The sequence below is a fragment of the Oncorhynchus gorbuscha genome, linkage group LG25 (assembly GCF_021184085.1).
Source record: "Oncorhynchus gorbuscha isolate QuinsamMale2020 ecotype Even-year linkage group LG25, OgorEven_v1.0, whole genome shotgun sequence".
NCBI lineage: Eukaryota > Metazoa > Chordata > Actinopteri > Salmoniformes > Salmonidae > Oncorhynchus > Oncorhynchus gorbuscha.
Window position 1 is genome coordinate 47521650 of NC_060197.1, and position 26760 is coordinate 47548409.

A 26760-nucleotide genomic window follows, 5' to 3' on the forward strand; every position below is an offset into this window, starting at 1 on the left:
AGCTTGTTGTTTCGTCTCATCATGTTTTCTTGCTGGTGCGAAGTTTGTTTCCAAAAGGTTAATTTTGTTGTCTTGTTCATTCATGCGCACTGTGTGTGTCTGACGTAAACTAATCTACGTTTTTAACAACCGATTGTAACGGTTTGTTGTGGTGAGCATTGAAAGCATTTTAGCGATGTTTTCCTGGGTCTCCTCCAGCTGGTCACTACTCTGGTTCTCCAAGTTGCTCCTTTTCCTCCTTGTTGGATTCATGTCGCCGCGCCGCTTTGCCAGCTGATTGGTTCGCTGTATGTATATAACTGACCGCTCAGTCTCTCCCAGTTGCTTGGGAATATGTCGATTTATCGATCAAAGAAGTTGTAAACACCATTCAGACAAGCTGACACCATGATATTCTACTGTGGGAAGTTGTAAACACCATACTGACTGACAAGCTGACACCATGACATTTTATAATGGTTTTGTTGTAAACACCATTCAGACAAGCTGACACCATGATATTCTACTGTGGGAAGTTGTAAACACCATACTGACTGACAAGCTGACACCATGACATTTTATAATGGTTTTATTACCAAGACAACAGAAGAAGGTCGTTGAATGAATCAGCTGACAAGTCAATGGCATCCTACTGCTGAATAGAAGCATGGTGGTCTGCTATGGCGTGAAGAGGCTGTGTATTGTCTTCAGTAACATGCCTGTAATAATGATTAGCTGTAGTTCAGTCTATTATATATATATATATATATATATATATTGAATTGAATTGTTGTATGTATTAATATATATTAAATTAATTAATAAAACGGATAATGACAAAATACGGTCAATAAAATAGCATTGTTATCCAAAAATGATTAATTACAAAATATTAAAACAATAGTAATTATAGTAACGAAAACAATTATATCACATTATTTTGCCAAACTTGACATTAGTGTTTTATAAACATCATTTATAAAGTTATTTATAATGAATCTATTGTTATGGCAAATACAACACCAACATGGGTCCAAACTCTCCTTGACTGGTTAAACCCTTCTTTCTGAATTGTGTCCACTGCCCCTTTAAAAACATTGGTTTAGAGTAAGCCAGCGTGTCTCAGCCAGTCAGGGTGAAGGGGAGGAGTCACGAGACAGGAAGGAACACACTCTGGACCAGTAACACCCCTCCTACGTGCAAAAAGTAATGTTACTCGTAATGTCACCACTCATTTCACCGGGGACTTCGCCACTGATGTCAATGAGGGCGTGGCCAGTGTCACGAGTGACGTCAGCACTGATGTCAATGAGGGCGTGGCCAGTGTCACGAGTGACGTCAGCACTGATGTCACTAGGTGCGTCGCCATCTGAGATGTCACGAATGAAGTCACCCCTCGCAGTGATGTCGGCGGTGGGGGTGTCGCCAGCGATGTCACCAGGGTGCGAAACCCCTGCACCGGTCTCCGATTGTTTCTCCTCGCTGTCCTCATCCCAATCAGAAGAAATGAACCCGGAGGGGGCGGAGTAAGAGTATGGCTTTGGGGTGTGGCCTAGCCCCTGGTAGTGACCCGACAGAGGGGAGGCGGGGACGGAGACGGTTTCCGCGACGATGATGTCTTGCTCTGACCCTCCCTGGGACGCAGCCGACAGGAGACCTAATAATAATAATAATGTATTACAAGATAATCTCAAAATGCATAAAATGTTTTAAACGTTCAAATAAAATGAAGAAATAATGTATTACAAAAAAAAAGCACTTTTCATTACGAGATGAAAACCTCAGTGCATAAAATATTACAAAATAAATAAACTGACTAATAATGTAAATATAACAGATCAGAAATACCAGTGTGTTCACGACGGCCAGAGAGACCTGTGTGTTCACGACGGCCAGAGAGACCTGTGTGTTCACGACGGCCAGAGAGACCTGTGTGTTCACGACGGCCAGAGAGACCTGTGTGTTCACGACGGCCAGACAGACCTGTGTGTTCAGGACGGCCAGACAGACCTGTGTGTTCACGACGGCCAGAGAGACCTGTGTGTTCACGACGGCCAGAGAGACCTGTGTGTTCAGGACGGCCAGAGAGACCTGTGTGTTCAGGACGGCCAGACAGACCTGTGTGTTCACGACGGCCAGACAGACCTGTGTGTTCACGACGGCCAGAGAGACCTGTGTGTTCACGACGGCCAGAGAGACCTGTGTGTTCACGACGGCCAGACAGACCTGTGTGTTCAGGACGGCCAGACAGACCTGTGTGTTCAGGACGGCCAGACAGACCTGTGTGTTCAGGACGGCCAGACAGACCTGTGTGTTCAGGACGGCCAGACAGACCTGTGTGTTCAGGACGGCCAGACAGACCTGTGTGTTCAGGACGGCCAGACAGGACCTGTGTGTTCAGGACGGCCAGACAGACCTGTGTGTGTGTTCAGGACGGCCAGACAGACCTGTGTGTTCAGGACGGCCAGACAGACCTGTGTGTTCAGGACGGCCAGACAGACCTGTGTGTTCAGGACGGCCAGACAGACCTGTGTGTTCAGGACGGCCAGACAGACCTGTGTGTTCAGGACGGCCAGACAGACCTGTGTGTTCAGGACGGCCAGACAGACCGGCCAGACAGACCTGTGTGTTCAGGACAGGCCAGACAGACCTGTGTGTTCAGGACGTTCTGGACGGCCAGACAGACCTGTGTGTTCAGGACGGCCAGAGAGACCTGTGTGTTCAGGACGGCCAGAGAGACCTGTGTGTTCAGGACGGCCAGACAGACCTGTGTGTTCAGGACGGCCAGGCAGACCTGTGTGTTCAGGACGGCCAGGCAGACCTGTGTTTTCAGGACGGCCAGGCAGACCTGTGTGTTCAGGACGGCCAGGCAGACCTGTGTGTTCAGGACGGCCAGACAGACCTGTGTGTTCAGTGTGTTCAGGACGGCCAGACAGACCTGTGTGTTCAGGACGGCCAGGCAGACCTGTGTGTTCAGGACGGCCAGGCAGACCTGTGCCAGGACGGCCAGGCAGACCTGTGTGTTCAGGACGGCCAGGCAGACCTGTGTGTTCAGGACGGCCAGGCAGACCTGTGTGTTCAGGACGGCCAGGCAGACCTGTGTGTTCAGGACGGCCAGGCAGACCTGTGTGTTCAGGACGGCCAGGCAGACCTGTGTGTTCAGGACGGCCAGGCAGACCTGTGTGTTCAGGACGGCCAGACAGACCTGTGTTCAGGACGGCCAGACAGACCTGTGTGTCCAGGACGGCCAGACAGACCTGTGTGTTCAGTGTGTTGAGGACGGCTGGTGGAGCCAAAGTACATCTTATTGGGTCTGCCCAGGACCGTCCGACCTGAGTGGGGAGGGGAGGTGTTACTACGCAGGGACAGGACCAGGTTAGTGGTAGCCACACACACACACACACACACACACACACACACACACACACACACACACACACACACACACACACACACACACACACACACACACACACACACACACACACACACACACACACACACACACAGAATACACACACAAAGAGAGTGCACACAGGTCAACCCAGACAGGTGCTGTTGAAGTACAGATCAACCTTGACAGCAACATTCATTTGACATTGGAGTAACATTGAGCTAACATTTAGTTAGCATATCCATTGCCATTGCGTAACATTGAGCTAATGTTTAGTTAGCATCTATCCATTGGGTAACATTGCGCTAACGTTTAGTTAGCATATATCCATTGCTGTTGGGTAACATTGAGCTAAAGTTTAGTTAGCATCTATCCATTGCTGTTGGGTAACATTGAGCTAAAGTTTTGTTAGCATCTATCCATTCTTGTTGGGTAACATTGAGCTAATGTTTAGTTAGCGTCTATCCATTGCTGTTGGGTAACATTGAGCTAATGTTTAGTTAGAAAATTATGAGGATTCTGTGTTGTGTTATAGCCCGTTACCATATATGTGATTGAATATTGTCTGCTGTTGGCTTGTGTGGATGTATGTATGTGTTATGCAACATAGCTGACTTGAGACATTGTTAACAGTTTCAGGGCCATGGGCCTTTCTCATAATGGAAAAATACAGAATAACATGAAGACAGGACCTGTGCAATGAGTTGGGGGGGCACATTCAGAACGTAGTGTTGAGAGAACAAATGGTATTTTGTTAGATAACAGGAGCCAGGTGCCTGATAACTGTCTGATAATTCTACACAACTCCAACGACTGACTGCTGAAGCGCTTAGGGGGCTGGGACCAGCTCGGGCGCCAACAATCAACGATAGGCTGAGTGAGTTTAAACCACGCCCAGTCTCTACTCTGATAGGCCGGCTCGGAAGCAGGAACTACTTCTGTCAAGAGTATATTATAATATATTTGTCAGGAACAAGTCAGTTCTCTGTTTTGCCCTGCGAGGTGTGACAGAGAGAAATGCATTTACCACTTATTAATCAACAACAAGTGGGACACAATCATGAAGTGGAACGACATTTATTGGATATTTCAAACTTTTTTAACAAATCAAAAACTGAAAAATTGGGCGTGCAAAATTATTCAGCCCCTTTACTTTCAGTGCAGCAAACTCTCTCCAGAAGTTCAGTGAGGATCTCTGAATGATCCAATGTTGACCTAAATGACTAATGATGATAAATACAATCCACCTGTGTGTAATCAAGTCTCCGTATAAATGCACCTGCACTGTGATAGTCTCAGAGGTCCGTTAAAAGCGCAGAGAGCATCATGAAGAACAAGGAACACACCAGGCAGGTCCGAGATACTGTTGTGAAGAAGTTTAAAGCCGGATTTGGATACAAAAAGATTTCCCAAGCTTTAAACATCCCAAGGAGCACTGTGCAAGCGATAATATTGAAATGGAAGGAGTATCAGACCACTGCAAATCTACCAAGACCTGGCCGTCCCTCTAAACTTTCAGCTCATACAAGGAGAAGACTGATCAGAGATGCAGCCAAGAGGCCCATGATCACTCTGGATGAACTGCAGAGATCTACAGCTGAGGTGGGAGACTCTGTCCATAGGACAACAATCAGTCGTATATTGCACAAATCTGGCCTTTATGGAAGAGTGGCAAGAAGAAAGACATTTCTTAAAGATATCCATAAAAAGTGTCGTTTAAAGTTTGCCACAAGCCACCTGGGAGACACACCAAACATGTGGAAGAAGGTGCTCTGGTCAGAAGAAACCAAAATTGAACTTTTTGGCAACAATGCAAAACGTTATGTTTGGCGTAAAAGCAACACAGCTCATCACCCTGAACACACCATCCCCACTGTCAAACATGGTGGTGGCAGCATCATGGTTTGGGCCTGCTTTTCTTCAGCAGGGACAGGGAAGATGGTTAAAATTGATGGGAAGATGGATGGAGCCAAATACAGGACCATTCTGGAAGAATGGAGTCTGCAAAAGACCTGAGACTGGGATGGAGATTTGTCTTCCAACAAGACAATGATCCAAAACATAAAGCAAAATCTACAATGGAATGGTTCAAAAATAAACATATCCAGGTGTTAGAATGGCCAAGTCAAAGTCCAGACCTGAATCCAATCGAGAATCTGTGGAAAAAAACTGAAAACTGCTGTTCACAAATGCTCTCCATCCAACCTCACTGAGCTCGAGCTGTTTTGCAAGGAGGAATGGGAAAAAAATTCAGTCTCTCGATGTGCAAAACTGATAGAGACATACCCCAAGCGACTTACAGCTGTAATCGCAGCAAAAGGTGGCGCTACAAAGTATTAATTTAAGGGTGCAGAATAATTTTGCACGCCCAATTTTTCAGTTTTTGATTCGTTAAAAAAGTTTGAAATATCCAATAAATGTCATTCCACTTCATGATTGTGTCCCACTTGTTGTTGATTCTTCACAAAAAAATACAGTTTTATATCTTTATGTTTGAAGCCTGAAATGTGGCAAAAGGTCGCAAAGTTCAAGGGGGCCGAATACTTTTGCAAGGCACTGTATATCCATTGTTGTTGGGTAACATTGAGCTAATGTTTAGTTAGCGTCTCTCCATTGCTGTTGGGTAACATTGAGCTAATGTTTAGTTAGCATCTATCCATTGCTGTTGGGTAACATTGAGCTAATGTTTAGTTAGCGTCTCTCCATTGCTGTGGTCCTTCTGTAGCTCAGTTGGTAGAGCATGGCGCTTGTAACGCCAGGGTAGTGGGTTCGATTCCCGGGACCACCCATACGTAGAATGTATGCACACATGACTGTAAGTCGCTTTGGATAAAAGCGTCTGCTAAATGGCATATATTATTATATATATTATTATATTATGCTGTTGGGTAACATTGAGCTAATGTTTAGTTAGCGTCTATCCATTGCAGTTGGGTAACATTGAGCTAATGTTTAGTTAGCATCTATCCATTGCTGTTGGGTAACATTGAGCTAATATTGAACATAGTTTAGCATCCTGTGACCCCGCCCTACTCACCTACGTGTTGGACCTGCTCTGAGATGTCTGCTCTGATGTCAGACACGTCCCACATGGCCATGAAGGAGTCAAAACAGCTTCCCTCCTCTGCCTCCAGTATGTACGGTTTATAGGTAAAGCTGTAGTGGTGGGCTATAGCTGCTAGAAACATCTCTACACAGATGATAAAGTCCTTGAGTAGGGAGGGAGAGAGAGAGGTGGGTTTATAGCTGTAGTGGTGGGCTATAGCTGCTAGAAACATCTCTACACAGATGTATTGTTGGGGTGTGGGAGGGTTAGGTGTGTGTGTACCTGTAGTCCGGTGGCTACAGCCTCAACACTGTCCCAGTCCCAGGTGTGTTTATCAGAGATCACTCCGACTTTCACCAGTATAGCTATCAACACTGCCTGCCTGGAAGGATGGGAGAGAAAGAGAGAGTGAAAGAGAGAGTGAGGGAGGGAAAGAGACAGAGTGGAGAGATGGAAAGAGGGAGGGGTGGGGAAAGAGACAGACAGATAATGGAGAGATGGAAAGAGGGAGGGGGTGGGGAAGAGAGAGCGAGGGAGAAAGAGAGAGTGAGGGAGGGAAAGAGACAGAGTGGAGAGATGGAAAGAGGGAGGGGTGGGGAAGAGAGTGAGAGGGAGAGAGACAGATAATGGAGAGATGGAAAGAGGGAGGGGTGGGGAAAGAGAGCGAGGGAGAGAAAGAGAGTGAGGGAGAGAAGCGAGGGAGAGAGAGAGAGAGTGAGGGAGGGAAAGAGACAGAGTGGAGAGATGGAAAGAGGGAGGGGTGGAGAGAAAGAGAGAGTGAGGGAGGGAAAGAGAGAGAGATGAGCGAGGGAGAGAAAGAGAGAGTGAGGGAGGGAAAGAGACAGAGTGGAGAGATGGAAAGAGGGAGGGGGTGGGGAAGAGAGAGCGAGGGAGAGAAAGAGAGTGAGGGAGGGAGAGAGACAGATAATGGAGAGATGGAAAAGGGAGGGGGTGAGAGAAAGAGACAGAGTGGAGAGATGGAAAGAGGGGTGGGGGAGGGGTGGGGAAAGTGAGAGAGAGCAGAGTGGAGAGATGGAAAGAGAGAGAAGGGAGAGAAGAGAAAGAGAGAAAGAGACAGAGTGGAGAGATGGAAAGAGGGAGAGGGGTGGGGAAGAGAGAGACGAGGGAGAGAGAAAGAGAGTGAGGGAGGGAAGAGAGACAGATAATGGAGAGATGGAAAGAGGGAGGGGGTGGGGAAGAGAGAGCGAGGGAGAGAAAGAGAAAGTGAGAGAAAGAGACAGAGTGGAGAGATGGAAAGAGGGAGGGGGTGGGGAAGAGAGAGTGAGGGAGAGAAAGAGAAAGTGAGAGAAAGAGACAAAGAGAGTGGAGAGATGGAAAGAGGGAGGGGGTGGGGGAGAGAAAGAGAGGGAGAGAAAGAGACAAAGAGAGTGGAGAGATGGAAAGAGGGATGGGGAAGAGGAAAGAGATGGAGGAGAGAGAGCGAGAGAAAGAGACAAAGAGAATGGAGAGATGGAAAGAGGGAGGGGGTGGGGGAGAGTGAGGGGAATTGTTGACTTCCTCCTTTTGTTTGTGGTAACTAGGCACTCACACAATGCTAAGCAACAGTCAGAAAAAAACATGTGTTCTACTAGACATTCTTGATTCTCTAAAAATCTCTTACCAGAACGAGACGAAGACGACCATTTTAACACAGAGGAACTTCCCAACGGGTCTAATCTGACTCAGTTCATCCTTCAAGGCTTTATACAGCAGCACCAGACAATACATGGCAAACTGGAGACAGAGAGAGAAAGACAGTAAGCATAGCCTTGCTATTGAGAAAGCCTGTCTTCTCTTGAGAGCCATGTCTGCCTATGTGCTCACTGCCCACAAAATGAGGTGGAAACTGAGCTGCACTTCCTAACCTCCTGCCCAATGTATGACCATATTAGAGAGACATATTTCCCTCAGATTACACAGATCCACAAAAAATTTGAAAACAAATCCAATTTTGATAAACTCCCATATCTACTGGGTGAAATACCACAGTGATTTTACATCACCGTATATAGACATACACTACCGGTCAAAGATTTATTTTAAACCTACTCATTCAAGGGCTTTTCTTGTATGGAATCATGTAGTAACCAAAAAAGTGTTAAACCAATCTAAACATATTTTATATTTGAGATTCTTCAAAGTAGCCACCCTTTACCTTGATGACAGCTTTACACATTCTTGGCGTTCTCTAAACCAGCTTCATGAGGTTTACACATTTACTTTACATTTAAGTCATTTAGCAGACGCTCTTATCCAGAGCGACTTACAACACACTCTTGGCATTCTCTCAACCAGCTTCATGAGGTTTGCACACTCTGCATTTCAATTAACAGGTGTGCCTTCTTAAAAGTTAATTTGTGGAATTTCTTGCCTTCTAAATGCGTTTGAGCCAATCAGTTGTGTTGTGACAAGGTAGGGGTGTGTACAGAAGATAGGGCTATTTGGTAAATTACCAAGTCCATATTATGGTAAGAACAGCTCAAATAAGCAAAGAGAAACGACAGTCCATCATTACTTTAAGACATGAAGGTCAGTCAATACGAAACATTTCAAGAACTTTTAAAAGTTTCTTCAAGTACAGTCGCAAAAACCATCAAGCACTATGATGAAACTGGCTCTCATGAGGACCAAGATCCAGAGTTACCTCTGCTGCAGAGGATAATTTCATTAGAGTTACCAGCCTCAGAAATTTCATCCCAAATAAATGCTTCACAGAGTTCAAGTAACAGACACATCTCAACATCAACTGTTCAGAGGAGACTGTGTGAATCAGGCCTTCATGGTTGAATTACTGCAAACAAACCACTACTGAAGGACACCAATAAGAAGAGACTTGCTTGGGCAAAGAAACACGAGCAATGGACATTAGACCGGTGGAAATATGTCCTTGGTCTGGAGTTCAAATTGGAGATTTTTGGTTCCAACCGCCGTTGTGGGTGAACGGATGATCTGCGTATGTGTATTGTGTAAGCACGGAGGAGGTGTGATGGTGTGGGGGTGCTTTTCTGGTGACACTGTCTGTAATTGATTTAGAATTGGCTATTTGAAGAATCTCAAATATATTTGGATTTGTTTAACACTTTTTTGGTTACTACATGATTCCATATGTGTTATTTCATAGTTTTGATGTCTTCACTATTATTCTACAATGTAGAAAATAGTAAAAAAAATAAAGGAAAACCCTGGAATGAGTCAGTTTTCTAAAACTTTTGACCGGTAGTGTAATATGACATTTGAAATGTCTTTATTCTTTTGGAACGTTTGTGAGTGTAATGTTTACTATAAATGTTTTATTGTTGATTTCCCTATATATGAATCTACTTCACTTGCTTTGACAATGTAAACATGTGTTTACAATGCCAATAAAGCGCCTTGAATAGAGAGAGAGAGAGAGAGAGAGAGAGAGAGAGAGAGAGAGAGAGAGAGAGAGAGAGAGAGAGAGAGAGAGAGAGAGAGAGAGAGAGAGAGAGAGAGAGAGAGAGAGAGAGAGAGAGAGACAGAGAGACAGACAGACAGACAGACAGACAGACAGACAGACAGAGACAGACAGACAGACAGAGACAGAGAGACAGAGAGACAGAGAGACAGAGAGGATAACACAAGTCAACTGAGCACTGTGTGTAATTCGGAGTAAATTGTGGTAGAGGCCAAAATGCCCTCTGAGGACAGTGCAGTTGGAGGCTACATTCCAAAGCTGTTAAATGCATGAGGGTAGAGAATCAGATACTGACTAGTGGAAAGTCCAGGTGGGTGAGTTCTCACCAGATGAGAGATATCGTTGACTAGGACCAGGTTAGGACCAGATGTGTGAGTTCTCACCAGTTGAGAGATATTGTTGACTAGGACCAGGTTAGGACCAGGTGTGTGAGTTCTCACCAGATGAGAGATATCGTTGACTAGGACCAGGTTAGGACCAGGTGTGTGAGTTCTCACCAGTTGAGAGATATTGTTGACTAGGACCAGGTGTGTGAGTTCTCACCAGTTGAGAGATATCGTTGACTTGGACCAGGTTAAGACCAGGTGTGTGAGTTCTCACCAGTTGAGAGATATTGTTGACTAGGACCAGGTTAGGACCAGGTGTGTGAGTTCTCACCAGTTGAGAGATATCGTTGACTAGGACCAGGTTAGGACCAGGTGTGTGAGTTCTCACCAGTTGAGAGATATCGTTGACTAGGACCAGGTTAGGACCAGGTGTGTGAGTTCTAACCAGTTGAGAGATATTGTTGACTAGGACCAGGTGTGTGAGTTCTCACCAGTTGAGATATATTGTTGACTAGGACCAGGTGTGTGAGTTCTCACCAGTTGAGAGATATTGTTGACTAGGACCAGGTTAGGATCAGGTGTGTGAGTTCTCACCAGTTGAGATATATTGTTGACTAGGACCAGGTTAGGACCAGGTGTGTGAGTTCTCACCAGTTGAGAGATATTGTTGACTAGGACCAGGTGTGTGAGTTCTCACCAGTTGAGAGATATTGTTGACTAGGACCAGGTGTGTGAGTTCTCACCAGTTGAGAGATATTGTTGACTATGACCAGGTAGGTCCAGGCATTCCTGTTGCTGAAGTTTCCCTCGTCATACACACCACACAACTGACAGACACTACAGAGAGAGAGGGGGGGGGAGAAGGAGAGGGGATCAGAAAAATATTATAACCTGCTCAAACTTTCCTATTCTGTATTTATGTATTTTGTAATGTATAATATACTACTTGGTTAGTGCTGTACTTACAGTGCTATCACTGTAGTTAGGGGCCTGACGACGGTGTACTGTAGAACCCCCAGCTTACAGCGGAATAACAACACCCTGACCGAGGAGAGACAACCAATCACAACCATCAGACAACCAATCACAACCATCAGACAACCAATCACAACCATCAGTCAATCAATCACAACCATCAACCAATCACAACCATCAGTCAACCAATCACAACCATCAGTCAACCAATCACAACCATCAGTCAACCAATCACAACCATCAGACAACCAATCACAACCATCAACCAATCACAACCATCAGACAACCAATCACAACCATCAGACAACCATCAGTCAATCAACCACAACCATCAGCCAATCAACCACAACCATCAGCCAACCAATCACAACCATCAGTCAACCAATCACAACCATCAGTCAACCAATCACAACCATCAGTCAACCAATCACAACCATCAGTCAATCAATCAGTCAATCAATCACAACCATCAGTCAATCAATCACAACCATCAGCCAATCAATCACAACCATCAGCCAATCACAACCATCAGCCAATCAATCACAACCATCAACCAATCACAACCATCAACCAATCACAACCATCAGCCAATCAATCACAACCATCAGCCAATCAATCACAACCATCAACCAATCAATCACAACCATCAATCAATCACAACCATCAGCCAATCAATCACAACCATCAGCCAATCAATCACAACCATCAGCCAATCAATCACAACCATCAGCCAATCACAACCAATCACAACCATCAGCCAATCAATCACAACCAACCATCAGTCACAACCATCAGCCAATCAATCACAACCATCAGCCAATCAATCACAACCATCAGCCAATCAATCACAACCATCAGCCAATCAATCACAACCATCAGCCAATCAATCACAACCAACCATCAGTCACATGCATCAGCCACAACCATCAGCAATCAATCACAACCAATCACAATCAATCACAACCATCAACCAATCACAACCATCAACCAATCACAACCATCAGCCAATCAATCAACCAATCAATCACAACCATCAGCCAATCAATCACAACCAACAGCCAATCAATCACAACCATCAACCAATCAATCACAACCATCAACCAATCACAACCATCAACCAATCACAACCATCAACCAATCACAACCAACCAACCATCAATCAGTCACATTCATCAATCAAGACATTGTATTCATGTTCATCCATCTCTCCCTGCTCTCCTCCAACCTCCCTCTGTCCCTCCCTCCTCCCTCCCTCTCTCCTCCCAACCTCTCTCCCCTCCCTCTGTCCCTCTCTCCTCCCTCCCCTCTCTCCCTCCCCCCTCCCCACCCTCCCCCCTCTCTCTCTCTCCTCCCTCTCTCCTCCCTCCCCACCCTCTCTCTCCCTCCCTCCCCACCCTCTCTCTCTCCTCCCTCCCCCCCTCCCTCCCTCCCTCCCCACCCTCTCTCTCCTCCCTCCCTCCCTCCCCCCCACCCTCCCACCCCCTCCCTCCCCCCTCCCCCCTCCCCACCCACCCTCCCTCCCTCCCCACAGACCATCCCTCCCCACAGACCATCCCTCCCTCCCTCCCCACCCACCCTCCCTGCCTCCCTCCCTTACTCTCCCATTGCCCATGGTGGACAGCAGCATAGAGGTGGCAGGTGTTTCTGTTGTTCCTGAACCTCTAGCATCAACACCAAACTGGGATACTGGTTAGAGAGGTAGTTTAACAGGAAGATGAGGAAGTTGTAAATGACGTAGGCCTCGTAACACTCTCTACACGTGTCTACGTAGATGGCTATTCTGGGGTAGCGCAGCGCGATCCACTATAGAAGAAGGGGGGGGAGAAGAGGGGGGGGAGAGGAGGAGGGGAGAGAGAGGAGGGGGAGAAGGAGGGGGGAGGAGGGGGAGTGGGGAGGGGGTGGGGAGAGAGAAGGAGAGGGGGGGGAGAAAGGCAGTTTAATTGATAGATGAGGAACGACCATATGAAAATGTGTCCATTATTTTCAACCAGCACATATTGATTGATGGAGTGACCAATGTAAAGAAATGGTCTGTGTGTGTGTGTGTGTGTGTGTGTGTGTGTGTGTGTGTGTGTGTGTGTGTGTGTGTGTGTGTGTGTGTGTGTGTGTGTGTGTGTGTGTGTGTGTTGACTCTGCCATTTGAGCAGCCCAGCCTTGTGACAACACCACACCGTCCTCAATTAATCCTGTTACCATAGAGATACGGAGGTCTCAATGGAACTTAGAATGTTCAGCCATTCCTTATAAACCAATGGAATGTCTGACTCAGTGTTCTAGTCTAGTGTTCTGTGTTCTAGTCTAGTGTTCCATAGTTCTCTGTGTTCTAGTCTAGTGTTCCATAGCTCTCTGTGTTCTAGTCTAGTGTTCCATAGCTCTCTGTGTTCTAGTCTAGTGTTCCATAGCTCTCTGTGTTCTAGTCTAGTGTTCCATAGCTCTCTGTGTTCTAGTCTAGTGTTCCATAGCTCTCTGTGTTCTAGTCTAGTGTTCCATAGCTCTCTTCTGCAGTGATAGGTCTTCAACCAGATTGATGTGTTATAACAGTATTACTATAATCAAATGTTAATGTAAGTGTCCCCTTACACTGTCCACACTGTAGATGGGTACCATCCACAGGATCCTGTAAACACACAACAGAGAAGATCAGTGGTATCTGGTCTCCTACCATTTACAAATACTTTTTACCTTATTAAGGGATTTGATTCCAGGTGTGTTCCTACCTGATAATGGGTTTCTGTAGCTCAGGCTGTGTGTAGTGTACCAGGTGTGTTCCTACCTGATAATGGGTTTCTGTAGCTCAGGCTGTGTGTAGTGTACCAGGTGTGTTCCTACCTGATAATGGGTTTCTGTAGCTCAGGCTGTGTGTAGTGTACCAGGTGTGTTCCTACCTGATAATGGGTTTCTGTAGCTCAGGCTGTGTGTAGTGTACCAGGTGTGTTCCTACCTGATAATGGGTTTCTGTAGCTCAGGCTGTGTGTAGTGTACCAGGTGTGTTCCTACCTGATAATGGGTTTCTGTAGCTCAGGCTGTGTGTAGTGTACCAGGTGTGTTCCTACCTGATAATGGGTTTCTGTAGCTCAGGCTGTGTGTAGTGTACCAGGTGTTGCAGGATGCCCCACAGAGAGATGGGGATGGTCATGAACACAAACACTCCAGCTATGAACCAGGCTTTACTGTGGGTCCCCACCTGAAACACAGAACCAGGCTTTACTGTGGTCCCCACCTGAAACACAGAACCAGGCTTTACTGTGGTCCCCACCTGAAACACAGAACCAGGCTTTACTGTGGCTCCCCACCTGAAACACAGAACCAGGCTTTACTGTGGCTCCCCACCTGAAACACAGAACCAGGCTTTACTGTGGCTCCCCACCTAAAACACAGAACCAGGCTTTACTGTGGCTCCCCACCTGAAACACAGAACCAGGCTTTACTGTGGGTCCCCACCTGAAACACAGAACCAGGCTTTACTGTGGGTCCCCACCTGAAACACAGAACCAGGCTTTACTGTGGCTCCCCACCTGAAACACAGACTGAGTTTAACTACATAAACAGGCTTTACTTGGAGATAGCATTTATAAATGAACACAACAGTGCAACAACAGCAGTTTTGATCCATCTGTACAGTCAAACATGATCAGGCTATACAATAACACCAAAGCCGAGTAGAATAACACAACAGCGTTGACAGGTGTGACTTTATAGACTTTAACAGATGTGAGAGCAATAGTTGCTAATTATATGAAAGGCAGATGTTCGACTTGTCCTGTCTCACCTCAGACTTCTGTAGTTCCCAGACACACAGCGGCAGAACCACGAGTAGCAGAGCTACGTAGAGGCAGACCACGAGAGGTCGGATCCACCGTCTCCAGTTCCCACACGTACAGGGCATGATTACGTTCGGTTCGTTCCGTTTAGTTCGCTTCTGTAGGGTTATGTTATGAGATGGGTGGGTGTTGGCTATCTACTGTAGCTGTTTCCTAAACACAACACTGTGCCACTAACCTACAGGCTATATCTAAGCTGTTTTCTAAACACAACACTGTGTCACTAACCTACAGGCTATATCTAAGCTGTTTTCTAAACACAACACTGTGCCACTAACCTACAGGCTATATCTAAGCTGTTTTCTAAACACAACACTGTGTCACTAACCTACAGGCTATATCTAAGCTGTTTTCTAAACACAACACTGTGTCACTAACCTACAGGCTATATCTAAGCTGTTTCCTAAACACAACACTGTGCCACTAACCTACAGTAACCTACAGGCTACTATCACTGCATGTCAATAGTAGTTGTTGACAAAATAACAGAAATGATGACGCCAATAGCCTGAACTCCCGTGGCTACAGTGATAAACCTCTAGGGCCTGACAAGCATCCTTCCGTTATTGCTGTAACATTGTCTTTGCCCAAAATCATGAATAACCTCAGCTTTTCTGAATAGACATTATCTGTCCCTGCGTTGTAGCCAAGCAACGTTGCGTTTCATCCATTTAAATTCACAAGAGCTTCTAATATGTTCGTCTAGATTCACCCACCTCTGAAGATAGACGAAAACCAGAGAATAAACCGATTACCGCGTCCCGAGACGATTTGGTCGCGACATGGAACGGAAATGGACATCGGTGTCAAATAATAGCGCGTGTGGTTCCATGTTGACGCCCACGTTGCAACAACCCGTTATAGCGATCCTAATAGCTCTGGTCCAGGGCGTTAACTGCCTGTTACGCCTCACGTCCACTGGACGCATCAAACTCTTTGCGATACGGCGGAAGTCATTCATTTTCAAATTAATTGTACGGAAAATGCGGGCTAGACATCCAGCAAAACAAAACGCACATGCATCTGGTGGACATCAGGCATTACTCTAGCTTAGTGGTGGAGGAATGCGCAGTAACGTCGTGGACCAGAGCTACCATCCTTACGGCATCATTAGGTCAGGTGGTCAGTTCAGTTACCTCCTATGTGAGCAGGGAGTGGACGTGAAAAACAAAACAACACTAGCGGATCATTTTATAAATCAATCCCTCACACTACTGTGTTTCCACCCCCACCCCAGTTAATAGAACCGACCTGCTGGACATTGGCATCGTTTATTATGGGTACGGGAAATAAAATGCTCTAGTGTTTATCCATGGCCGCTAGATGTCACTACGGAGCTTCCCTCTCTCTGTACCCCTCTTTCGTCACACTCTCTCTCTCATCTCTCCCTCACTCTGTTCTGTTAGTCCATAATCAGGCTGTGACGCCATCACGTCTAACGTCCGTCCCGTCTCCTAGGTAACCCTGGTTGTGACCTCATCGGTGACTGGGGGGGGGGGGGGAACGTGTGCTCTGCCTCTGTGTACTTCCCAGACACAAACCACCACAGTAAGGTACATCAATGCCCTGGACACTAAATCAAGTGCACCTTGTATTTCAAAGGAAAAATACAATTATTTGTACCGAAGTCAGTACTGCATCAAGAGTTGGAGAGAAGGAACATTACAACATGTGTTCTGTACAACACACACACACACACACACACACACACACACACACACACACACACACACACACACACACACACACACACACACACACACACACACACACACACACACACACACACACACACACACACACACACACACACACACACCTCATAGTTTATAAGACATCACACACACACACCTGAAAATCATATTGAATAAATTAGTCTGCCTTGCTATTCATGTTGATTAAATGAGTCTGTTAACACACCTCATAGTTTATAAGACTTGATCTGAAAAGTGAGACTTGACCTGAAAATCATATTGAATAAATTAGTCTGCCTTGCTATTCATGTTGATTAAATGAGTCTGTTAATTTTAAACTTTCTCATGGTGTGGACATTTGGTGTGGTGTGTATGGTGTGGACATTTGGTGTGGTGTGTATGGTGTTGGACATTTGGTGTGGTGTATGGTGTTGGACATTTTGTGTGGTGTGTATGGTGTTGGACATTTGGTGTGGTGTGTATGGTGTTGGACATTTGGTGTGGTGTGTATGGTGTTGGACATTTGGTGTGGTGTGTATGGTGTGGTGTGTATGGTGTGTGTGGTGTGGTGTTTATGGTGTGGTGTGGTGTGTTGTGTGTGGACATTTGGTGTGGTGTGTATGGTGTGGACATTCGGTGTGGTGTGGTGTGTATGGTGTGGACATTTGGTGTGGTGTGTATGGTGTGGTGTGTATGGTGTGTATGGTGTGGTGGTGGTGTGTATGGTGTGACATTTGGTGTGGTGTATGGTGTTGGACATTTGTGTGGTGTGTATGGTGTTGGACATTTGGTGTGGTGTGTATGGTGTTGGACATTTGGTGTTTATGGTGTGTATGGTGTTGGACATTTGGTGTGGTGTGTATGGTGTTGGACATTTGGTGTGGTGTGTATGGTGTGGTGTATGGTGTGGTGTATAGTGTTGGACATTTTGTGTGGTGTGTATGGTGTTGGACATTTGGTGTGGTGTGTATGGTGTTGGACATTTGGTGTGGTGTGTATGGTGTTGGACATTTGGTGTGGTGTGTATGGTGTTGGACATTTGGTGTGGTGTTTATGGTGTGGTGTATATGGTGTGTGTGGTGTGGTGTTTATGGTGTGGTGTGTATGGTGTGGTGTGTATGGTGTGTATGGTATGGTGTGTATAATAATAATAATAATATATGCCATTTAGCAGACGCTTAATGTGGTGTGTATGGTGTGGTGTGTATGGTGTGTATGGTGTGTATGGTGTGGTGTGTATAATAATAATAATAATATATGCCATTTAGCAGATGGTTAATGTGGTGTGTATGGTGTGGTGTGTATGGTGTGGTGTGTATGGTGTTGGACATTTTGTGTGGTGTGTGTGGTGTTGGACATTTGGTGTGGTGTGTATGGTGTGGTGTGTATGGTGTTGGACATTTGGTGTGGTGTGTATGGTGTTGGACATTTGGTGTGGTGTGTATGGTGTTGGACATTTGGTGTGGTGTGTATGGTGTGGTGTGTATGGTGTGGACATTTGGTGTGGTGTGTATGGTGTGGTGTGTATGGTGTTGGACATTTTGTGTGGTGTGTATGGTGTTGGACATTTGGTGTGGTGTGTATGGTGTTGGACATTTGGTGTGGTGTGTATGGTGTGGACATTTGGTGTGGTGTGTATGGTGTATGGTGTGGTGTGTGTGTATGGTGTGGACATTTGTTGTGGTGTGTATGGTGTGGACATTTGTGTGTGGTGTGTATGGTGTGGACATTCCGTGTGGTGTGTATGGTGTGGACATTTGGTGTGGTGTGTATGGTGTGGACATTCGGTGTGGTGTGTATGGTGTGGACATTTGGTGTGTTTGTATGGTGTGGACATTCGGTGTGGTGTGTATGGTGTGGACATTTGGTGTGGTGTGTATGGTGTGGTGTGGTGTTTATGGTGTGTATGGTGTGTATGGTCTGGTGTGTATGGTGTGTATGGTGTGGTGTTTATGGTGTGGTGTGTATGGTGTGGTGTGTATGGTGTGTATGGTGTTTATGGTGTGTATGGTGTGTATGGTCTGGTGTGTATGGTCTGGTGTGTATGGTGTGTATGGTGTGGTGTTTATGGTGTGGTGTGTATGGTGTGGTGTGTATGGTGTGTATGGTGTGGTGTGTATGGTGTGGTGTTTATGGTGTGTGGTGTGTATGGTGTGTATGGTGTGTATGGTGTGGTGTGTATGGTGTGGTGTGTATGGTGTGTATGGTGTGGTGTGTATGGTGTGGTGTGTATGGTGTGTGTATGGTGTGGTGTGTATGGTGTGTATGGTGTGGTGTGTATGGTGTGGTGTGTATGGTGTGGGTATGGTATGGTGTGGTGTGTATGGTGTGTATGGTGTGGTGTGTATGGTGTGGTGTGTATGGTGTGGTGTGTTTGGTATGGTGTGTATGGTGTGGTGTGTTTGGTATGGTGTGTATGGTGTGATGTGTATGGTTTGTATGGTGTGGTGTGTTTGGTATGGTGTGTTTGGTGTGGTGTGTATGGTGTTTATGGTGTGGTGTGTTTGGTATGGTGTGTTTGGTGTGGTGTGTATGGTGTGGTGTGTATGGTGTGTATGGTATGGTGTGAATGGTGTGGTGTGTATGGTGTGTATGGTGTGGTGTGTTTGGTATGGTGTGTATGGTGTGTATGGTGTGTATGGTGTGGTGTGTATGGTGTGGTGTGTATGGTGTGGTGTGTTTGGTGTGGTGTGTGTGGTGTGTATGGTGTGGTGTGTATGGTGTGTATGGTGTGGTGTGTGTGGTGTGTATGGTGTGGTGTGTATGGTGTGGTGTGTATGGTGTGTATGGTGTGTATGGTGTGGTGTGTATGGTGTGTATGGTGTGGTGTGTATGGTGTGGTGTGTATGGTGTGGTGTGTATGGTGTGTATGGTGTGTATGGTGTGGTGTGTGTGGTGTGTATGGTGTGGTGTGTATGGTGTGGTGTATGGTGTGTATGGTGTGGTGTGTTTGGTATGGTGTGTATGGTGTGGTGTGTATGGTGTGGTGTGTATGGTGTGGTATAGTGTTGGACATTTTGGTATGGTGTATGGGTGTGTATGGTGTGTATGGTGTGGTGTGTATGGTGGTGGTGTGTTTGGTATGGTGTGTATGTGTGTGTGTGTTTGGTATGGTGTGGTGTGTATGGTGTGATGTGTATGGTTTGTATGGTGTGGTGTGTTTGGTATGGTGTGTTTGGTGTGGTGTGTATGGTGTTTATGGTGTGGTGTGTTTGGTATGGTGTGTTTGGTGTGGTGTGTATGGTGTGGTGTGTATGGTGTGTATGGTATGGTGTGAATGGTGTGGTGTGTATGGTGTGTATGGTGTGGTGTGTTTGGTATGGTGTGTATGGTGTGTATGGTGTGGTGTGTATGGTGTGGTGTGTTTGGTGTGGTGTGTGTGGTGTGTATGGTGTGGTGTGTATGGTGTGGTGTTTATGGTATGGTGTGTATGGTGTGTATGGTGTGGTGTGTATAGCTGTGGTGTGTATGGTGTGGTGTGTATAGCTGTGGTGTGTATGGTGTGGTCTGTATGGTGTGGTCTGTATGGTGTGGTGTGTATAGCTGTGGTGTGTATGGTGTGGTCTGTATGGTGTGGTCTGTATGGTGTGGTGTGTATGGTGTGGTGTGTATAGCTGTGGTGTGTATAGCTGTGGTGTGTATGGTGTGGTGTGTATGGTGTGGTGTGTATGGTGTGGTGTGTATGGTGTGGTCTGTATGGTGTGGTGTGTATGGTGTGGTGTGTATGTCTGTGGTGTGTATGGTGTGGTCTGTATGTGTGGTGTGGTGGTGTATGGTGTGTATGGTGTGGTCTGTATGGTGTGGTCTGTATGGTGTGGTCTGTATGGTGTGTTGTGTATGGTGTGGTGTGTATAGCTGTGGTGTGTATGGTGTGGTCTGTATGGTGTGGTCTGTATGGTGTGGTGTGTATGGTGTGGTCTGTATGGTGTGGTGTGTATGGTGTGGTGTGTATGGTGTGGTGTGTATGGTGTGGTGTGTATGGTGTGGTCTGTATGGTGTGGTGTGTATGGTGTGGTGTGTATGGTGTGGTGTGTATGGTGTGGTGTGTATGGTGTGGTCTGTATGGTGTGGTCTGTATGGTGTGGTCTGTATGGTGTGGATAATCTATCATTTACTGACTGTTTCTAACACTTATTTTGTCTTCTGTTTCTTACCTAACCATGGTTGAAGGACATAGATCTGGGGATGTCTTTATTTAGGGCTTGAAAACATGAAGTTCACATCCAAAATGGTCATCTATTCACTATAAAGTGCACTATATAGGGGATAGGGTCCCATTTGGGATGCGGAGGGGGAAAACTCTGTCTGTAACCATGGACCAGTGTGTCTGTATTCAGCAGATAGAAATATCATGAATAGAGCTGACATGATTCCTTATTCTACATGTCAGAGGCACTTCTGTTCTATATCATATATTTATATCTGAACAGTGAACAGGTTAACTGGCCCATTTGGAATTTAATAATAATAATAATAATAAACCCAGGATTAGCTAGCTTGATATAACATCAGTAATAGATACTAATAAACCCAGGATTAGATAGCTTGGTATAACATCAGTAATAGATACTAATAAACCCAGGATTAGATAGCTTGGTATAACATCAGTAATAGATACTAATAAACCCAGGATTAGATAGCTTGGTATAACATCAGTAATAGATACTAATAAACCCAGGATTAGATAGCTTGATATAACATCAGTAATAGATACTAATAAACCCAGGATTAGATAGCTTGGTATAACATCAGTAATAGATACTAATAAACCCAGGATTAGATAGCTTGATATAACATCAGTAATAGATACTAATAACCCCAGGATTAGATAGCTTGGTATAACATCAGTAATAGATACTAATAACCCCAGGATTAGATAGCTTGGTATAACATCAGTAATAGATACTAATAAACCCAGGATTAGATAGCTTGGTATAACATCAGTAATAGATACTAATAAACCCAGGATTAGCTAGCTTGGTATAACATCAGTAATAGATACTAATAAACCCAGGATTAGATAGCTTGGTATAACATCAGTAATAGATACTAATAAACCCAGGATTAGATAGCTTGGTATAACATCAGTAATAGATACTAATAAACCCAGGATTAGATAGCTTGGTATAACATCAGTACAGTGTAGTACTAGTTCACTGTGGTGTGGGTCTGTTCTGTACTGGTGTAGTATAGTATATAGTAGAGTATAGCACTAGATCACTGTGGAGTGGGTCTGTTCTGTACTGGTGTAGTATAGTATATAGTAGAGTATAGCACTAGTTCACTGTGGTGTGGGTCTGTTCTGTACTGGTGTAGTATAGTATATAATAGAGTATAGCACTAGTTCACTGTGGTGTGGGTCTGTTCTGTACTGGTGTAGTATAGTATATAGTAGAGTATAGCACTAGTTCACTGTGGTGTGGGTCTGTTCTGTACTGGTGTAGTATAGTATATAGTAGAGTATAGCACTAGTTCACTGTGGAGTGGGTCTGTTCTGTACTGGTGTAGTATAGTATATAGTAGAGTATAGCACTAGTTCAGTGTGGAGTGGGTCTGTTCTGTACTGGTGTAGTATAGTATATAGTAGAGTATAGCACTAGTTCACTGTGGAGTGGGTCTGTTCTGTACTGGTGTAGTATAGTATATAGTAGAGTATAGCACTAGTTCACTGTGGAGTGGGTCTGTTCTGTACTGGTGTAGTATAGTATATAGTAGAGTATAGCACTAGATCACTGTGGAGTGGGTCTGTTCTGTACTGGTGTAGTATAGTATATAGTAGAGTATAGCACTAGTTCACTGTGGAGTGGATCTGTTCTGTACTGGTGTAGTATAGTATATAGTAGAGTATAGCACTAGTTCACTATGGTGTGGGTCTGTTCTGTACTGGTGTAGTATAGTATATAGTAGAGTATAGCACTAGTTCACTGTGGAGTGGGTCTGTTCTGTACTGGTGTAGTATAGTATATAGTAGAGTATAGTACTAGTTCACTGTGGTGTGGGTCTGTATACTAATCTGTGTACTACTAGGACACCCCCTGGGTGTCAATCATGGCAATAGCAAAACATACGCGTAACAATTATAAGCTGTTGTTTTTATTTCAAAGACATGACAAATATACAGTGGTTATAGAGTTTAGAGATGAGGGAAAATGGTGTAACACAAGACATAAATAAGACGATGTTGACGGAAGACAACTGTCTAACTGGGAACAATGACTTCCTTTTAAACTAGTCTCTCTCTCTCCCCTGGTATAATAAGTGTTAAACTAGTCTCTCGCTCTCTCTCCTGGTATAATAAGTGTTAAACTAGTCTCTCTCTCCTGGTATAATAAGTGTTAAACTAGTCTCTCTCTCTCCTGGTATAATAAGTGTTAAACTAGTCTCTCTCTCCTGGTATAATAAGTGTTAAACTAGTCTCTCTCTCCTGGTATAATAAGTGTTAAACTAGTCTCTCTCTCCCCTGGTATAATAAGTGTTAAACTAGTCTCTCTCTCCTGGTATAATAAGTGTTAAACTAGTCTCTCTCTCTCTCCTGGTATAATAAGTGTTAAACTAGTCTCTCTCTCCTGGTATAATAAGTGTTAAACTAGTCTCTCTCTCTCTCCTGGTATAATAAGTGTTAAACTAGTCTCTCTCTCTCTCCTGGTATAATAAGTGTTAAACTAGTCTCTCTCTCTCCTGGTATAATAAGTGTTAAACTAGTCTCTCTCTCTCTCCTGGTATAATAAGTGTTAAACTAGTCTCTCTCTCCTGGTAAAATAAGTGTTAAACTAGTCTCTCTCTCTCTCTCCTGGTATAATAAGTGTTAAACTAGTCTCTCTCTCTCTCCCCTGGTATAATAAGTGTTAAACTAGTCTCTCTCTCTCTCCCCTGGTATAATACGTGTTAAACTAGTCTCTCTCTCCTGGTATAATAAGTGTTAAACTAGTCTCTCTCTCTCTCTCCTGGTATAATATGTGTTAAACTAGTCTCTCTCTCTCCCCTGGTATAATAAGTGTTAAACTAGTCTCTCTCCCCTGGTATAATAAGTGTTAAACTAGTCTCTCTTTCCTGGTAAAATAGGTGTTAAACTAGTCTCTCTCTCCCCTGGTATAATAAGTGTTAAACTAGTCTCTCTCTCTCCTGGTATAATAAGTGTTAAACTAGTCTCTCTCCCCTGGTATAATAAGTGTTAAACTAGTCTCTCTCTCTCTCCTGGTATAATAAGTGTTAAACTAGTCTCTCTCTCCTGGTATAATAAGTGTTAAACTAGTCTCTCTCTCCTGGTATAATAAGTGTTAAACTAGTCTCTCTCTCTCTCCTGGTATAATAAGTGTTAAACTAGTCTCTCTCCCCTGGTATAATAAGTGTTAAACTAGTCTCTCTCTCTCTCTCCTGGTATAATAAGTGTTAAACTAGTCTCTCTCTCCTGGTATAATAAGTGTTAAACTAGTCTCTCTCTCCTGGTATAATAAGTGTTAAACTAGTCTCTCTCTCCTGGTTTAATAAGTGTTAAACTAGTCTCTCGCTCTCCTAGTATAATAAGTGTTAAACTAGTCTCTCTCTCTCCTGGTATAATAAGTGTTAAACTAGTCTCTCTCTCTCCTGGTATAATAAGTGTTAAACTAGTCTCTCTCTCCTGGTATAATAAGTGTTAAACTAGTCTCTCTCCCCTGGTAAAATAAGTGTTAAACTAGTCTCTCTCTCCTGGTATAATAAGTGTTAAACTAGTCTCTCTCTCCTGGTATAATAAGTGTTAAACTAGTCTCTCTCTCTCTCCTGGTATAATAAGTGTTAAACTAGTCTCTCTCTCCTGGTATAATAAGTGTTAAACTAGTCTCTCTCTCTCTCTCCTGGTATAATAAGTGTTAAACTAGTCTCTCTCTCCTGGTATAATAAGTGTTAAACTAGTCTCTCTCTCCTGGTATAATAAGTGTTAAACTAGTCTCTCTCTCCTGGTATAATAAGTGTTAAACTAGTCTTCTCTCTCCTGGTATAATAAGTGTTAAACTAGTCTCTCTCTCCTGGTATAATAAGTGTTAAACTAGTCTCTCTCTCCTGGTATAATAAGTGTTAAACTAGTCTCTCTCTCTCTCCTGGTATAATAAGTGTTAAACTAGTCTCTCTCTCCTGGTATAATAAGTGTTAAACTAGTCTCTCTCTCTCTCCTGGTATAATAAGTGTTAAACTAGTCTCTCTCTCCTGGTATAATAAGTGTTAAACTAGTCTCTCTCTCCTGGTATAATAAGTGTTAAACTAGTCTCTCTCTCCTGGTATAATAAGTGTTAAACTAGTCTCTCTCTCTCCTGGTATAATAAGTGTTAAACTAGTCTCTCTCTCTCTCCCCTGGTATAATAAGTGTTAAACTAGTCTCTCTCTCTCCTGGTATAATAAGTGTTAAACTAGTCTCTCTCTCTCTCTCCTGGTATAATAAGTGTTAAACTAGTCTCTTTCTCTCCTGGTATAATAAGTGTTAAACTAGTCTCTCTCTCTCCCCTGGTATAATAAGTGTTAAACTAGTCTCTCTCTCTCCTGGTATAATAAGTGTTAAACTAGTCTCTCTCTCTCTCTCCTGGTATAATAAGTGTTAAACTAGTCTCTCTCTCCTGGTATAATAAGTGTTAAACTAGTCTCTCTCTCTCTCCTGGTATAATAAGTGTTAAACTAGTCTCTCTCTCCTGGTATAATAAGTGTTAAACTAGTCTCTCTCTCCTGGTATAATAAGTGTTAAACTAGTCTCTCTCTCTCTCCTGGTATAATAAGTGTTAAACTAGTCTCTCTCTCCTGGTATAATAAGTGTTAAACTAGTCTCTCTCTCTCTCTCCTGGTATAATAAGTGTTGAACTAGTCTCTCTCTCCTGGTATAATAAGTGTTGAACTAGTCTCTCTCTCTCTCCTGGTAAAATAAGTGTTAAACTAGTCTCTCTCTCTCTCTCTCTCTCCTGGTATAATAAGTGTTAAACTAGTCTCTCTCTCCTGGTATAATAAGTGTTAAACTAGTCTCTCTCTCTCCTGGTATAATAAGTGTTAAACTAGTCTCTCTCTCTCTCTCCTGGTATAATAAGTGTTAAACTAGTCTCTCTCTCCTGGTATAATAAGTGTTAAACTAGTCTCTCTCTCTCCTGGTATAATAAGTGTTAAACTAGTCTCTCTCTCTCCTGGTATAATAAGTGTTAAACTAGTCTCTCTCTCCTGGTATAATAAGTGTTAAACTAGTCTCTCTCTCCTGGTATAATAAGTGTTAAACTAGTCTCTCTCTCCTGGTATAATAAGTGTTAAACTAGTCTCTCTCTCTCTCCCCTGGTATAATAAGTGTTAAACTAGTCTCTCTCTCCTGGTATAATAAGTGTTAAACTAGTCTCTCTCTCCTGGTATAATAAGTGTTAAACTAGTCTCTCTCTCTCTCTCCTGGTATAATAAGTGTTAAACTAGTCTCTCTCTCCTGGTATAATAAGTGTTAAACTAGTCTCTCTCTCCTGGTATAATAAGTGTTAAACTAGTCTCTCTCTCTCTCCTGGTATAATAAGTGTTAAACTAGTCTCTCTCTCCTGGTATAATAAGTGTTAAACTAGTCTCTCTCTCCTGGTATAATAAGTGTTAAACTAGTTTCTCTCTCTCTCTCCTGGTATAATAAGTGTTAAACTAGTCTCTCTCTCCTGGTATAATAAGTGTTAAACTAGTCTCTCTCTCTCTCTCCTGGTATAATAAGTGTTAAACTAGTCTCTCTCTCTCCTGGTATAATAAGTGTTAAACTAGTCTCTCTCTCTCTCTCCTGGTATAATAAGTGTTAAACTAGTCTCTCTCTCCTGGTATAATAAGTGTTAAACTAGTCTCTCTCTCTCCCCTGGTATAATAAGTGTTAAACTAGTCTCTCTCTCTCCTGGTATAATAAGTGTTAAACTAGTCTCTCTCTCTCTCTCCTGGTATAATAAGTGTTAAACTAGTCTCTCTCTCTCCTGGTATAATAAGTGTTAAACTAGTCTCTCTCTCTCTCCCCTGGTATAATAAGTGTTAAACTAGTCTCTCTCTCTCCTGGTATAATAAGTGTTAAACTAGTCTCTCTCTCTCTCTCCTGGTATAATAAGTGTTAAACTAGTCTCTTTCTCTCCT

General features: G+C 44.0%; 1 protein-coding gene across 5 annotated transcripts; it reads right to left on the reverse strand.

The window, feature by feature from the left end:
- Window positions 1-553: 553 nt before the first annotated feature.
- Window positions 554-16147, reverse strand: LOC124013606 (transmembrane protein 184C-like). Of its 5 annotated transcripts, none has more exons than XM_046327925.1 (13): window positions 15694-16147; window positions 14926-15075; window positions 14210-14376; window positions 13737-13773; window positions 12754-12959; window positions 11148-11222; window positions 10925-11018; window positions 8041-8153; window positions 6702-6801; window positions 6411-6582; window positions 3237-3311; window positions 1329-1636; window positions 554-1283 (listed from the first exon to the last, which is right to left on the reverse strand). In XM_046327925.1, exons 2-13 carry the CDS (start codon window positions 15040-15042, stop codon window positions 1173-1175), a joined length of 1575 nt encoding a protein of 524 aa, XP_046183881.1. In that variant the 5' UTR covers window positions 15043-15075; window positions 15694-16147; the 3' UTR covers window positions 554-1172. The 5 variants fall into 5 exon arrangements, with proteins under 5 accessions (XP_046183881.1, XP_046183880.1, XP_046183878.1 ...); XM_046327924.1 differs by having other exon boundaries at window positions 554-1238; window positions 1284-1636; window positions 15694-16135; XM_046327922.1 differs by having other exon boundaries at window positions 554-1636; window positions 15694-16134.
- Between the last annotated feature and the right edge of the window lie 10613 nt (window positions 16148-26760).

Excerpts from the sequence above, each read along its gene's own strand:
- LOC124013606 (XM_046327922.1), bottom strand. The coding sequence starts at position 15,042 with ATGCCCTGTACGTGTGGGAACTGGAGACGGTGGATCCGACCTCTCGTG. Across the intron at positions 12,960-13,736 it reads CCATCTACAGTGTGGACAGT|TGGATCGCGCTGCGCTACCC; the intron begins GTAAGGGGACAC and ends CTTCTTCTATAG. Across the intron at positions 8,154-10,924 it reads TCAACAATATCTCTCAACTG|TTTGCCATGTATTGTCTGGT; the intron begins GTGAGAACTCAC and ends CTCTGTCTCCAG.